Source organism: Doryrhamphus excisus, chromosome 18 (assembly GCF_030265055.1).
Source record: "Doryrhamphus excisus isolate RoL2022-K1 chromosome 18, RoL_Dexc_1.0, whole genome shotgun sequence".
Taxonomy (NCBI): Eukaryota; Metazoa; Chordata; class Actinopteri; order Syngnathiformes; family Syngnathidae; genus Doryrhamphus; species Doryrhamphus excisus.
In genome coordinates, this window is record NC_080483.1 from 15,579,108 (window position 1) to 15,594,870 (window position 15,763).

Here is a 15,763-nt window from a genome sequence, read left to right on the forward strand (position 1 = left end):
AGGTATTTTTATTTATTTTTTTAAATAATGTACCTCGTACATGAGCATCCAATGCCATAATGTGTACCATAGTAAGTGTCAATATAGTGATATATATAGCACATCATGACTGGTTCAAGACTCTTCATCCTTGTATTAGCCGTCTTAAGTTAGCCATTTTTGTTTTTCTTGATGAGCAACAAAGAAGAAGAACCCTATTTTTTGTTGAAATATGTTTCCCACAAGAAATTATTTCCTTCCCTCCATACGTTTTCTATACCGCTTATCCTTTTGTGGGCATGCTGGAGCCTTCATCCTTGTATTTAGCAAACAATTAGCCATTGAATTCATGATTTATGACAGCTGGGATAGGCTCCAGCACCGCCCGCGACCCTCGTGAGGGAAAAAGCGGTAGAAAATGAATGAATTCATGATTTATTTATTATTTTTTTGAATGTAAAACTAAAATTATTCTCTTTTTTTGTTGGGATTTGTTGGTGTATTGAGCGGATTCAATGAATTTACATATTTCATATTAAAAAGTGCTTTATCCGAACTTTTGGTGCGAATTAATAACAAAACACAAAGGTTTCAACTGTACTTTTGAGTAGTCAGTGACAGCTTGTATCTTGTATTGTATAGTAATTTAGTAGTACAGTAAACCTCGGATATATCGGATTCAATTGTTCCCACTGGTTTTGTCCGATATAAGCGAAATCCGTTATATGCGTATACTGGAAAATGTCCGTTGCGTAAATCGGATTTTATCCGTTCTAAAAAGGCACTTCCTTGACTATGTTTCCAATGTACCTGGACTGGGCAATGAAAAGAGACGTAAGGTAATGAGAATTGAACTTTATTGGACTCTGAGCATAACAAATTGTTAATTAAGCTAGGCCCTGTTACGCCCGTCAGGCCTACGTTATTTCCAATAGTGAGGTTAAGATCACATTCACTGCTGTGCTAGTATTATTGACGTCACTCACTTTTATATTTGTCCTAAATCTGGAGCCAGGAGAAAGACAATAGCCAGTGACATCAACAAGATTAGCATAACGATGCGGCCATCCGATATATGCCAGGGAAATTTCATGGAAATGCATTGGAACGGGACTGGAGATTTTGTCCGAAATAGGCGAAATCCGTTATAAAAAATCTGACATATGCAATGAATTTTTATTGGAAATGCTTTACAGAAAAATCGGTTCTTTTTTATCTGTCCGTTGTGAGCGAATTTCCGATATATCCGAGTCCGATATATCCGAGGTTTACTGTATTGTATAGGAAAACCTGTTTTTGACCATTTAAATACTGGTTTTGTCATTATTAGAGTCCCATACACATAAAAATAGCACCCCTATAGTCACTTTTAGCCTTGCATTACCCAATATAGCAGACATGATAAGTAATAATAACATGTCGGCATTGGGAAAGATCCTTGCTGTTGCAGTATCTCAAACATAATGCGAGTCTCACTCGTATGGCATAAAAACAACCCACTGTGACGTTTGTCACCTGATTGGTACACAGGGCAGCCAATCCGACATGCACATCATATCACATGTGTAAAATAACGGACAGTGCTGCCGTTATTGTGTTAAGTAAAGTACCAAAATAACTGATATAAATAAGAGACTCCCTTCTGGCATGTTTTGTTATAGCAAAATAAATGACGCAACACGTACGTTACTTGTGCAGTTAGCTCATAACTTTGACCCCGAGATGCTAACCATGCTACTAAGAGTAAACACAGGAAAGCATATACAGTTTCATCCATTATACTGTGAGTGTTTCTAACCCTCATATCCAAGTACAATCACTAGTACCGGTACTAGCTTTATATATGTTGAATTTATTGATGCATTTCTTGTATTGGATTGAACAGCTAAAGTCAAGTGGCATCGAGGTCATACCATTTAGTATTCGACAAATATTTCAAAGGTCGCATCGGCATTGCGCGTGACGTCACCGAAGAGCAGCGTGTCTTGCGAGGCTTTAGCATGACTCATGAGTTTTTAATCTCGGTGAGCATCAGAGGTATTTTGTCACGTAGTACGACTACTACTACTACCATAGAGTCGCCAAGGTACATTTAGTTAAGTTACAATAGGTAAAAGTGATGTATGTCACTTTAAATAACTTTAAATTATTGGTGGAAAACCGTAGCAGACTAAATGAATTATGCACGTTCAAAACAAGGAGGACAATTACAAATATTGTCATATTGTTGGGATATTTTAAAGTATAAATATGACAATATTTGGACTCCTGCAAGAATAATCAGGACCTTTCATGGGACATTAATGTCAACTGTTTACGTAGGCGGCGTGAACAGTACAATCAAGGGCTAAGAAAAGCATGTGAGGAATACGAAGGACTCTTGATACGCATCTCAAGTTCCTCCCAAGTCAAAGGCGGGTGGTGCTGAAAAGAACCTTGCAGGAATTCCTGTGTTTGTCTGAGCCTCTAAATGCATCACAGGCAGTTGCCCTGCCTTTCTGGGATAGGAGTGAGAGTTATTCAACAATAGGTTTTGTGTACATACTGAGGTCATCTGATTGAGGGGTCATAAATATTGAAAATACTTCAATGACTGTCATATCATATTGTGTTTTAATATTGCATCAAAACTGACTGCAACAACACCTGCTCTGCGGCTCCGACATGGCGAGTGCACGCCAGCCAGCACGAAATAGCAACAGCACATAAACACGTACACAAATGTACGTCACACACGGTTACACATGCTCCTTCGCTATGCTAACTCAATATCGAAGACTGGAGTTGCACTCACTAGAACTCAAAAATGACTCAAAAATGTGCATATTTAAGCAAATTAGCACAAAATTAGCATGAACCGTATATAAACAAGACATTCCGAAGGCATATTTAAAGATGTTGCGGTGATGTGTAGTATTCTACACTGGTCACTAGCAGTCAGTAATGTTACTGTAAGGTAGACACACAAGCACCAAACCTGATCCCCGAAACAGCACGATTTGATTGCAAGGTTTTAATGATTTTATATTATATGCATATATATATATATAATATTTTTATATAGTATATAAAATTATATATATATATTATAATTTTTTGTATATTTTTTAATAATTTTATATATTTTATAATTATATATATAATTATTATATAATATATTATATATTAAAACCAGGGTTCAATTCCACCCTCGGCCATCTCTGTGTGGAGTTTGCATGTTCTCCCCGTGCATGCGTGGGTTTTCTCCGGGTACTCCGGTATTCCTCCCACATTCCAAAAAAAAACATGCTAGGTTAATCGGCGACTCCAAATTGTCCATAGGTATGAATGTGAGTGTGAATGGTTGTTTGTCTATATGTGCCCTGTGATTGGCTAGCCACCAGTCCAGGGTGTACCCCGCCTCTCGCCCGAAGACAGCTGGGATAGGCTCCAGCACCCCCTGCGAACCTCGTGAGGAAAAGCCGTAGAAAATGAATGAATGAATTTTACCGCAATGGACACTGCTGCACTGTGTACAAGTGGTGAGCATGTGGGCCTCACAGTCAGGACATCAAGGGTTTGAATCTGTGTGGGGTTTGTGGACCAAAAAAGTGCATGTTATCTAAATGGTCCATATGTGTGAATGGTTGTTAGTCTAAATGTGCCATGTGATTGGCTGGTGACCAAACCTAAACATGACAGGTGGTATTAAAAAATGGATGAGAATATGAAAAAAATGAAAAAAATGAATTCATAAAAAATGAATATGATGAGTTCAGCATGATGTATGGAAATTCCGACACACAACACACTCACTAACATCTTTGCATATCTGATTTTCATATTCAAAGGCATGTGAAAGAAGGCAGTGTGCCAGGATACGCAGTCATGGCACCCGCTTCTGTGGTCACATGATCTAATGTCATTTACAACCATGTCCCTCAGGCGACTACAGACAACATGCTTCACCAGATGACAGCACAGTTGAGACCCAAAGGCCGATGGCAAAGGCAAAGTGATGTACATGTTTTAGGGATGGTAGTCTAAATGCATGTTATGTACACACACTGGAATCCCTAAATATCAAAATTCCTGAAGCCAAATAAAAAGCAAAACACATTAAAATAATTCATTCATAAATTTTTCTGCTGGAGCCTATCCCAGCTGTCTTCTACACCCTGGACTGGTGGCCAGCCAATCACAGGGCACATATAGACAAACAACCATTCACACTCACATTCATACCTATGGACAATTTGGAGTCGCCAATTAACCTAGCATGTTTTTGGAATGTGGGAGGAAACCGTAGTAAACCCACGCATGCACGGGGAGAACATGCAAACTCCACACAGAGATGCCTGAAGGTGGAATCGAACTCAGGTCTACTAGCTGTGTGGCCTGCGTGCTTAAAAAACATTCATTCATTCTCTACCGCTTTTCCTCATGAGGGTCGCGTTGGTTGCTGGAGCCTATCCCAGCTGTCTTCTACACCCTGGACTGGTGGCCAGCCAATCACAGGGCACATATAGACAAACAACCATTCACACTCACATTCATACCTATGGACAATTTGGAGTCGCTAATTAACCTAGCATGTTTTTGGAATGTGGGAGGAAACCGGAGTACCCGGAGAAAACCCACGCATGCACGGGGAGAACATGCAAACTCCACACACAGATGTGGAATCGAACTCGGGTCTCCTAGCTGTGTGGCCTCTGCGCTAACCACTCCTTACGCCGTGCAGCCAATACTGACTAAAGTGACTTCCACATTCCTTTATATTAAACCTTTAACATCACAACATTACTTGCAGTTCTACTGTGGTACGCTTGAACTGCACGGGAAATGATGCAATCTGTAGAATAAAATGCAAATAAATCGATCCCAATCAATAACGCAACACATCAACACACACTGTAACCTCCGTACTGCACATGTACACATACAAATCAACATATATGCACAATACCTGTGCTGAAATATATATATATATTACTGCTGCAAGGCATGCTAGGTAACTTGTGACACTCTCTTTCCCAACTGCAAGTATATTGTTCTGCTTGATGACCACCTATATGTACAGATGGCCACTCTGACAAATATTATTGACTATTGACAATTAGCAGTAACGGCTAAGCAAGTAGAGGGCGAGATACTGTATAGTACGCTTGAACAGTACTTAACCACGACAGACAGTACTTTTAACCCTTAGATGCATGAGTGACTGGACCCTACACTCTTCCATAAGTGGGTCAAAAATGACCCATACTAGAATCAATGCCTTTTTATGCCAATTTTGCCATTTTGGTTAGGAATAATCACTTGTATGATATTTAGTATTATATTTAGGACCACACAAGAATGATTTCATGTTAGAAACATCTTCATTTTTCACTTTTTTTACATCTTTGAAAAAGAAAATTACCCCGTACAACAATAGAAAATGTGAGGATCCATTGTGTGTTACATAAAGATAAGTTAAAAATGTGAATGGCATGATATCAAAAACATGTTATTTGAGGAATACCTGGAATATGAAATTATAACAATTTTTCATTACGAAGATATTTAAAAAAAACAACCTGACCAGGTCATTTTTGACCCACTTATGGAAGGTTGGGGTAGTAACACAAAAACAAAAATTTCTTAAAATGTATAAAAGATAAGTTAAAAATATAAACGGCATGATATCAAAAATATGTTTTTTGAGGAATACCTGGAATATGAAATGATAACAATTTTTCATTATGAAGGTATTTCAAAAAAACAACCTGACCGGGTCATTTTTGACCCACTTATGGAAGGTTGGGGTAGTAACACAAAAACAAAAAATTCTTAAAATGTATAAAAGATATGTTAAAAATGTGAACGGCATGATATCAAAAACATATTTTTTGAGGAATACCTGGAATATGAAATGATAAAAAATTTTCATTATGAAGATATTTCAAAAAAACAACCTGACCGGGTTATTTTTGACCCACTTATGGAAAGTTGGGGTAGTAACACAAAAACAAAAATTTCTTAAAATGTATAAAAGATAAGTTAAAAATGTGAACGGCATGATATCAAAAACATGTTTTTTGAGGAATACCTGGAATATGAAATGATAACAATTTTTTCATTACAAAGATATTTCAAAAAAACAACCTGACCGGGTCATTTTTGACCCACTTATGGAAGGTTGGGGTAGTAACACAAAAACAAAAATTTCTTAAAATGTATAAAAGATAAGTTAAAAATCTAAATGGCATGATATCAAAAATATGTTTTTTGAGGAATATCTGGAATATTAAATGATAACATTTTTTTATTATGAAGATATTTTAAGAAAACAACCTGACCAGGTCATTTTTGACCCACTTATGGAAGGTTGGGGTAGTAACACAAAAACAAAAAATTCTTAAAATGTATAAAAGATAAGTTAAAAATGTGAACGGCATGATATCAAAAATGTGTTTTTCGAGGAATATCTGGAATATGAAATGATAAAAAAATTTCATTACAAAGATATTTCAAGAAAACAACCTGACCGGGTCATTTTTGACCCACTTATGGAAGGTTGGGGTAGTAACACAAAAACTTCTTAAAATGTATAAAAGATAAGTTAAAAATCTAAACGGCATGATATCAAAAACATGTTTTTTGAGGAATATCTGGAATATGAAATGATAACAATTTTTTCATTACAAAGATATTTCAAAAAAACAACCTGACCGGGTCATTTTTGACCCACTTATGGAAGGTTGGGGTAGTAACACAAAAACTAAAATTTCTTAAAATGTATAAAAAGGTAAGTTAAAAATGTGATCGGCATGATATCAAAAACATGTTTTTTGAGGAATACCTGGAATATGAAATGATAAAAAATTTTCATTATGAAGATATTTCAAAAAAACAACCTGACCGGGTCATTTTTGACCCACTTATGGAAGGTTGGGGTAGTAACACAAAAACAAAAAATTCTTAAAATGTATAAAAGATAAGTTAAAAATGTGAACGGCATGATATCAAAAACATATTTTTTGAGGAATACCTGGAATATGAAATGATAAAAATTTTTCATTACGAAGATATTTAAAAAAAAAACAACCTGACCGGGTCATTTTTGACCCACTTATTATGCATCTAAGGGTTCTATTGTTGTTCTATTTGCGACTAACTAAACAGTGCCTCTGCTGGTTGCAGTCGAGTAGTGCACTCTAGTTTGATGAAAACTAATAGAAAAATGAATCCTTCTACAGAATTGTACTAAAAAAACTACACAGCAGGAAGTTAGACAGTACCAACCGGTTAGTATTTTTTGCAGTTCTCAGTGAATAAACGTGTGTACTAGCGAAGTATAAGCATTATGTCTGCTCTATTATGCCAAATTCTTGAAGTGCAGTACCACAGCGCTGTAATGTAGTACCACAAACAAATGTCAGGCTGTGTGTACAAGCTGATTAAATAAAGAGTTGCTATGGCAACTATAAAAAAAATTGGCTGCTCTGGAGTGTTGTTTCCACAGAAACCAATCTCTCCCACTCACGGACGAGGGAAAAACCTAAAGCTAAAATATTGGCTTTTATGTTTCCTATGTAAAAGCATCATTTTAAATAAATGACGTATGAAGTGATACTATGCATTAAGTATGACGGACTACAGCATCCCTAACCAGTTCCTCCTAAAACTTCTGCTTTTTGAAAACTAACCCAAAAAGCTAGTATGCAGAAAAGTACCTTAAGATCAAGTACCTTCACTGAGTGCTTTGGTTTGCGGAAGAACGAAGTCTTGGCTGTGAAGAAAGTGAAGTCTTCGCTCTCATCGTCCAGACTGCAGTACCCGCTGCTCATGCTGTTACTGCTGGTCATGGAGGGGGTCGGTTCCGTGTTGACAGTCATGGAGATATCTGGCACGCTTGATCTTCAAGTAACGCTAGATTATAGTCCCAAATGTAACTGCGGCGGTGGTGGTGGTGGTGGTGGGTTGGAGACCAGGAACTCTTCGAAGCAGCATCGATGTGTCACTTCCTATACGGATGTCCTGACGCCATATATATGCACCTGCATACATGAACAATATAGGACGACGTAGCCCGAGGTGTCACGGGAGTCCACTTTCCACCCGGGTGTCAAGTTAAGCCACCTGACAGGTACCTGCTAACGTCGCCGTCACAAAGGCGCGTACGCGACACCACATCCTGTTGTCTTCCTGCGATGATTCCGTTCAGCGGCCTCTCAGATCCTCATCAACGGAGGATCCACGTCGTACCTTCCTCTCATCTGCGCGCGTCGCCTTGGCAATGCAACCGGAGAGCGATGCCTAGTACTCCGTCTCCGTCTTTCTTTGCACCCGTTTCCCTTCCCCCCCCCCCGCCCCCCCTTGCTCACTCTCTTGTAGCGCCTTGCTCGACCATCTGTGGTTATCAGCCCCGAGAGCACCCTCCCCCTTCTCTTTCTCACTGCGGAGCACAACCACTTCCTCTAACAAGAGAGAGCCAGTCAACTCTTTTACATACTGAACTGCAGTAACGGGGGAATCGTGTATAGTGAGCAAGATGGCTGTCCTATGTAAAGAAAACAAAAATCCACAAAAATGGAATATGATTGTTCCTTTATTCTAGAACTGGGACTCTTGCACTATATGCCTTGTCAATGGTGACTAAAATGAAATTACCATATAGTGAATGATTACGCAGGGTTGGAGATTAAACTGACCTCTGATCCATTCAGTCCGCCTTCTAACTGCCAGTGACCCCCCCCCTTCCAAGGGTGTGAATTCCCCAGACGGTGCTAGTATTGGATGTGCAAATGTACTCTACATCTACACAGATAATGATTTAACAGGATGCTAGCTATGCTATACGGTTCTATTTGGGTATTAAGCAATCCAATCCACTTTATTTATATAGCACATTTTATAAACAAGAGTTTCCAAAGTGCTGCACAGACTAGTTAAATAAAAAGTAAAAAATAAAATACAATAAATAAAGATTTAATTTGGATTTAATCCAAAACTAAAAGATCATTTAAGAAATAAAATAGTAAAATAGATTAAATTTAAATATTAAAAACAAGAAGCAAAGCAATAAAAGTATAAAAAAATAAAACTAATTAAAATAAAAAGAAAGAACTAAAAGACACAGGACCATACGACTCACTCCGAGTTAAAAGCCAGAGAATAATTTAAATTATTTGGGCAATTTACTGTTCACGCTGCACTTTACATTATGTTGTTCATATTTGGTGTCTATTTATTCTCCACATTATTATTATTGTTATTATTTATTATTACTTATCTTCTTTTGTGTCTGTTATTATATGGGAGCCAGGCAACGACATTTCGTTGGCAATTTCACTACTGTGTTTTTGTGCAATGACAATAAAGGAAGTCTATCTATCTATCTATCTATAAAAGTGGGTTTTAAGACGAGACTTGGGGGGGGGCTTTTTTTACTTGGGAGGGGAGAGAGTTCCAGCAGACCTGTTTTAAGACCCAAACGCCTGGTTCCGACAACGAATTTGTACATCAAAGGCAAAAAGAGGTGATGACGCAACTATCCGCGAATGCGTTTTACTTCAGAGCAATTTTAAGTCATAAAAACGGCCACAAGGTGGCAGAAGTGCGTTTGATACGAGCTTGGCATGAATCAATGAGCAACTGAAAAATTACACATGGAAGGAAAGAGGAAGTGAGAGCGTCCATGGTGTTATATGAATGGTCTTATATTCTAAACAATTATAATAATATAATAATAAAAAAATAATAATGATGATAGAAATATGTATGTTTTTTTCTACCTAATTATACATTTTTGGCCTTGTGCGACTTATGTATGTTTTTTTTCTACCTAATTATGCATTTTTGGCCTTGTGCGACTTATACTCCAGTTCGACTTATGTATGTTTTTTTTGTACCTAATTATAAATTTTTGGCCTTGTGCGACTTATACTCCAGAGCGACTTATGTATGTTTTTTTCTACCCAATTATACATTTTTGACCTTGTGCGACTTATACTCCAGTTCGACTTATGTATGTTTTTTTGTACCTAATTATAAATTTTTGGCCTTGTGCGACTTATACTCCAGAGCGACTTATGTATGTTTTTTTCTACCTAATTATACATTTTTGGCCTTGTGCGACTTATACTCCAGAGCGACTTATGTATGTTTTTTTCTATCTAATTATGCATTTTTGGCCTTGTGTGACTTATACTCCAGAGCGACTTATGTATGTTTTTTTCTACCAAATTATACATTTTTGGCCTTGTGCGACTTATACTCCAGTGCGACTTATGTATGTTTTTTCTACCAAATTATAATTATAATTATAGTTATAATTATAATTATAGTTTATAATTTTTTGGCCTTGTGCGACTTATACTCCAGAGCGACTTATGTATGTTTTTTTCTACCCAATTATACATTTTTGACCTTGTGCGACTTATACTCCAGTGCGACTTATGTATGTTTTTTTCTACCCAATTATGCATTTTTGGCCTTGTGCGACTTATACTCCAGTGCGACTTATGTATGTTTTTTCTACCTAATTATGCATTTTTGGCCTTGTGCGACTTATACTCCAGTGCGACTTATGTATGTTGTTTTTCTACCTAATTATGCATTTTTGGCCTTGTGCGACTTATACTCCAGAGCGACTTATGTATGTTTTTTCTACCAATTTATAAATTTTTGTCCTTGTGCGACTTATACTCCAGTGTGACTTATGTATGTTTTTTTCTACCAAATTATACATTTTTGACCTTGTGGGACTTATACTCCAGTGCGACTTATGTATGTTTTTTTCTACCTAATTATGCATTTTTGGCCTTGTGCGACTTATACACCAGTGCGACTTATGTATGTTTTTTTCTACTTAATTATGCATTTTTGGCCTTGTGTGACTTATACACCAGTGCGACTTATGTATGTTTTTTTCTACCTAATTATACATTTTTAGCATTGTGCGACTTATACTCCAGAGCGACTTATGTATGTTTTTATCTACCTAATTATACATTTTTGGCCTTGTGCGACTTATACTCCAGAGCGACTTATGTATGTTTTTTTCTACCAAATTATAAATTTTTGGCATTGTGCGACTTATACTCCAGAGCAACTTATGTATGTTTTTGTTTACCAAATTATAATTTTTTGGCCTTGTGCGACTTATACTCCAGTGTGACTTATGTATGTTTTTTTTCTAACTAATTATAAATTTTTGGCCTTGTGCGACTTATACTCCAGTGCGACTTATGTATGTTTTTTTCTACCTAATTATACATTTTTGGCCTTGTGCGACTTATACTCCGGAGCGACTTATATTCCATAAAATACGGTATATTATATTGTGAGATTACAATGATGGACAGTTTACCGTACCAATGTACTAATACCTATTAGGGTAAACTGTCCATGTGAAAACTGTCCAGTGTCTATTTGTTGTACATTGTGTTTGTTTTTTTTTATACATTTTGTGTTGAGCTGTTTAAAAAACAGCAACTGTTCAATAAAAATACACACACACACACACACACACACACTACAAGTACGCAACACACACATAAAGGGTAACCGCACACATGCACACTACTAGCTTTACGACAACAATAGCCCTATAGATCCTTTTTCTGCTGATGCACACACAATAGAAATCTGAGACAACACACAAACAATGCACACACACACACACACACACACACACACACACACACACACACAGTAAGGCAGAACCATAAAACCAGCAAAGCAGATAAGAGCGAGAGGACTGCAGGGAAATAAAATGGCATCTCCCTTTCTCCTCTGCAGCACCAGGGAGCTGTACAGTACATGCGGCTGATTAAACAACATTGAAGTCATTGTGCGGCAGTTGTGTGCGGGTACACATAACATATCATAAATGAAGGATCACCGGTCAGTATCGGACGATATCAGCGGAAAAATCACGGTATCGATAGCGGCGGATGCGGCTGCAGGGGCCAGAAAATGCGGGCAAACCTCAGGTTTTTAGTTAATAATGTGAGAAGACTGTAAATAAATGCATTGTGAAATTAAAAATATGAGATACCAGCATTTTGTTTATGTTTTGTTTGGCTATGAAAATAAATAAGTATCTCTTGGCTATTTTCATTTGGTAAAAGTAGCTCTCATTAGAAAAAAATAGAGTTTCCCAATATAGTTAGTAGTATTATCTAATCTAAACATTTACTCTCCGTAACGGCCTATGTCACTCATGGATGAGCATAAACCCCTAAGCGGAACATCCCTAATTATGACACATTTGAGTGCACACATGATAGCGTGAGTGCATTTTGTTCACGCTTTGCAAAAGTCAAGTGTTACCTGGCCGACTACCAGGGTTCTAAATGAGTACAACGTGCCCACTGGCTGCTGACGTTCCGCTGCAGCTCCAGCGGCCCTCGCTTGTGTGCATGTCATTTAAGCATGCGTGTTGCGTGTTAAGCATGCGTGTTGAACCACATCGTGTGTGTGTGTGTGGGGGGGGGGGGGACTGCAGCTGGGAGGCCAAGAGGGTTTTTTTCACACGCGGAATAGATGAAGTACTTAAAGAAGTGTCTGTTGTAAATATGAGATCAGGATATTGGAGTGGGCGGCACGGTGGTCTAGTGGTTAGCGCGCAGACCTCACAGCTAGGAGACCAGGGTTCAATCCCACCCTCGGGCATCTCTGTGTGGAGTTTGTTCTCATGTATGGGTTTTCTCCGGGTACTCCGGTTTCCTCCCACATTCCAAAAACATGCTAGGTTAATTAGCGACTCCAAATTGTCCATAGGTATGAATGTGAGTGTGAATGGTTGTTTGTCTATATGTGCCCTGTGATTGGCTGGCCACTAGTCCAGGGTGTAGAAGACAGCTGGGATAGGCTCCATCACCCCCCACGACCTTCGTGAGGATAAGCAGTAGAAAATGAATGAATTCTTTGATTTTGATTTTTTTTTATAACAGACCTATGTCTGTGAGTGTGAATGGTTGTTTGTCTATATGTGCCCTGTGATTGGCTGGCGACCCGTCCAGGGTGTACCCCGCCTTACGCCCGAAGACAGCTGGGATAGGCTCCAGCACCCCGCGACCCTCGTGAGGAAAAGCGGTAGAAAATGAATGAATGAATGATATTGGAGTGTCTTATTTTATTTTTGGGGTGGGGGGTTGGTGGGGGGTTATGTAAACGTGTGGGCTGAAGAGATGTTGATGTAATGTGCATGTACCGAATCCCGACTAATAAGACATTCACACAAACCAGTGACCCAATGATTTCTACTACAACAGGGGTGTCCAAACTTTTTAGTGTAAACAGCTATGCGCTAACCACTCAACCACCGTGCATCCATCTATTCATTCATTCATTAATTTTCTACCGCTTATCCTCACGAGGGTCGCAGGGGGTGCTGGAGCCTATCCCAGCTGTCTTCGGGCGAGAGGCGGGGCAGCCAATCACAGGGCACATATAGACAAACAACCATTCACACTCACATTCATACCTATGGACAATTTGGAGTCGCTAATTAACCTAGCATGTTTTTTTTTTTTTGGGATGTGGGAGGAAACCGGAGTACTCGGAGAAAACCCATGCATGCACCCTGAACCCTGGTCTCCGAGCTGTGAGGTCCGCGCGCTAACCACTCCACCGTGCAGCCCTACTATTACTATTATTAATGGAATTAGTAGTACCATGTCATATATACAATCAAACGTAAATGGCCCCGGGCCACACTTTGGACACCCCTGCACTAGAATAGATTCTTTAATCAAAATGCTTACTTTCTCTTCTCCGGTGGAGCGGTGGCCTCGGGAAAACGGAGTTTGTTCAACTTCCTTGGCAGTCTGGTTGCAGTCGAGCTGAACCTGTCTCTCACAGTCCAGGTGACAGGTGTATGTGCAGTCTGAGGGGTAGAGACAAGTGTTAGATAATATGGAGTTGATAGTTAGGTTGTAGGACACCCCTCCATTATGATGGTTGGTAAAAAAACACAGCTTAAGAAAAATAAAGAAAAACATTTTTTTGAAACATGCAAGTACACATACATATTGACTTTAGGAGTCAATGCTAAAATTGAAAATACCCGGGGTTTTTTTTTGTACTTAAAAATAGGCTGTAGTCAACCATGAAACATCCATCCATCAATTTTCTATGCCGCTGGAGCCTATCCCAGCTGTCTCCAGGTGAGAGGCGGGGTACACTCTGCTGGACTGGTAACCAGGAAACAGTGATTATTCATTCATTTAGGAAAAAGCGTGATAATAAGGGAGCGATGTTGGGACTTTTAAGTGTTAAAAAAGGTTCTTAGCAGCCCACAATGTAAGTGAAAATATATATTGGCCTGGACATAATTATATGTATATTTTTATATTTAATTTTTTTATAATTATATTTTTCTATGTTTACACATAAGTGTAGAAAATGTGTGTTTCAAAGTACATTTAATAAAGATGACTTTAGTTAAGGCTCACTGGCACATTTTTTGAAATCACTAAGTTGCTAAGCTGCACTTTAAATGGGAACAATAGCTCCATCTAGTGGAGGATTTCACACTTACACCCAAGGCAGCTCACTTGAACGATGACAAAGTGGCAGGGGCGTCACTAGGTTCTGACGACAAGAGGGGCTTAGCCTCCTGGAGATACACAGGATATGAATGAATGAAAAAAAAAATCCAAAAAACAAATAATGAACAAGAACCGGGATATAACTTTCCCATTTTTGGACTAATTTGGTAGAGATACTCAATTGTTTTAGGCCACCATTAAATGTACACAAGTACTCAAGCTCAAGCTCTGCAACCAATCTGTCCAGTGGACAGTGATCAATGATATAATAATCATTATTATATTATTCATTAGCCTATTATTATTACTATCATCATTATTCTTCTGATTATTATTACTATTAGTAGGCTAGTAATAGCCTGCTTATTGGCTTGCTTATTAGCCTGCTGTTTCCCTATTATATGGAATTTGTTAGAGATTTTTTTTTGTAAAAAAATCAATAAAAAAAATAAAAAATCAATAAAAAAAAATTAAAAAATCAAAAAAAAATTTTAATCAATAAAAAATATACAATTATTTAGGGGGTCTGAAGCCCCCCTAAAATAGGCCTAATGACGCCACTGCAAAATGGTATCACATTGTTCTTTGCAGAGAAAAAAAATGCCTCTAAATAAATAAATATTGCTTCCAACTGACCACACTGTGCAAAGACGTGTACTACTGTATGGTATAAACCACACCATACAGTACATAAACCCCCCCCCACTGTCCACTTACACACATACATACGGGGTACCAGAATAGAAGCCCTGGCGTGCATGACCAATTATGGTTTACCGCTCAGCTAGAAAAGAACACATTTACATTCTGCTCCGAAAACATTCCCAAAATAAACATTTTTGAACTTTATTGTGGCCGGAGGCTTTTCGATAAACTCAGCTTCATATCTCACGCCTTCGGTCACACAAGATGGAAATGCTTGCAAAGATAAAAAACTTTATATACTAGAGATTTATAGCAGCTGTAACCATAGCAACAAGATATTCTGTCATTAACCGGTGAAGATAAGTTGAATATAAATATATGACAATTTATGCCACAATTGCAGACAATATTAGTTGGTTTCTGAATGGTACACCCCGACGGGTTGGTATCATTGTGCTTGTGGGGGTCACCGCATAGGGTGTTGGTGTGTGTGTGTGTGTGTGTGTGTGTGTGTGACAGTGATGGCTGATGGATGCAGCATCTTGCTGACAGCAGGGATGTGGAGAATGCAGACTACTGTTTAGAGGTCAGTGTGCAAAGACTGGAGAGAAAGG

The 15,763-nt window shown here is 38.3% G+C and overlaps 1 protein-coding gene across 3 annotated transcripts in view; it reads right to left on the bottom strand.

Annotated features, from left to right (window-relative positions):
- rassf5 (Ras association domain family member 5) overlaps window positions 1-15,763 on the bottom strand; it is a 34,693-nt gene that overhangs the window by 6,772 nt on the left and 12,158 nt on the right. For 2 of the 3 annotated variants that reach the window (XM_058055127.1, XM_058055126.1), the window contains exon 2: window positions 13,719-13,840. In XM_058055127.1, the coding sequence (XP_057911110.1) occupies window positions 13,719-13,840 (122 nt within the window). Of the gene's footprint in view, window positions 1-7,694; window positions 8,308-13,718; window positions 13,841-15,763 lie in introns of those variants that run through there. The other variant, XM_058055128.1, reaches the window with a different exon arrangement.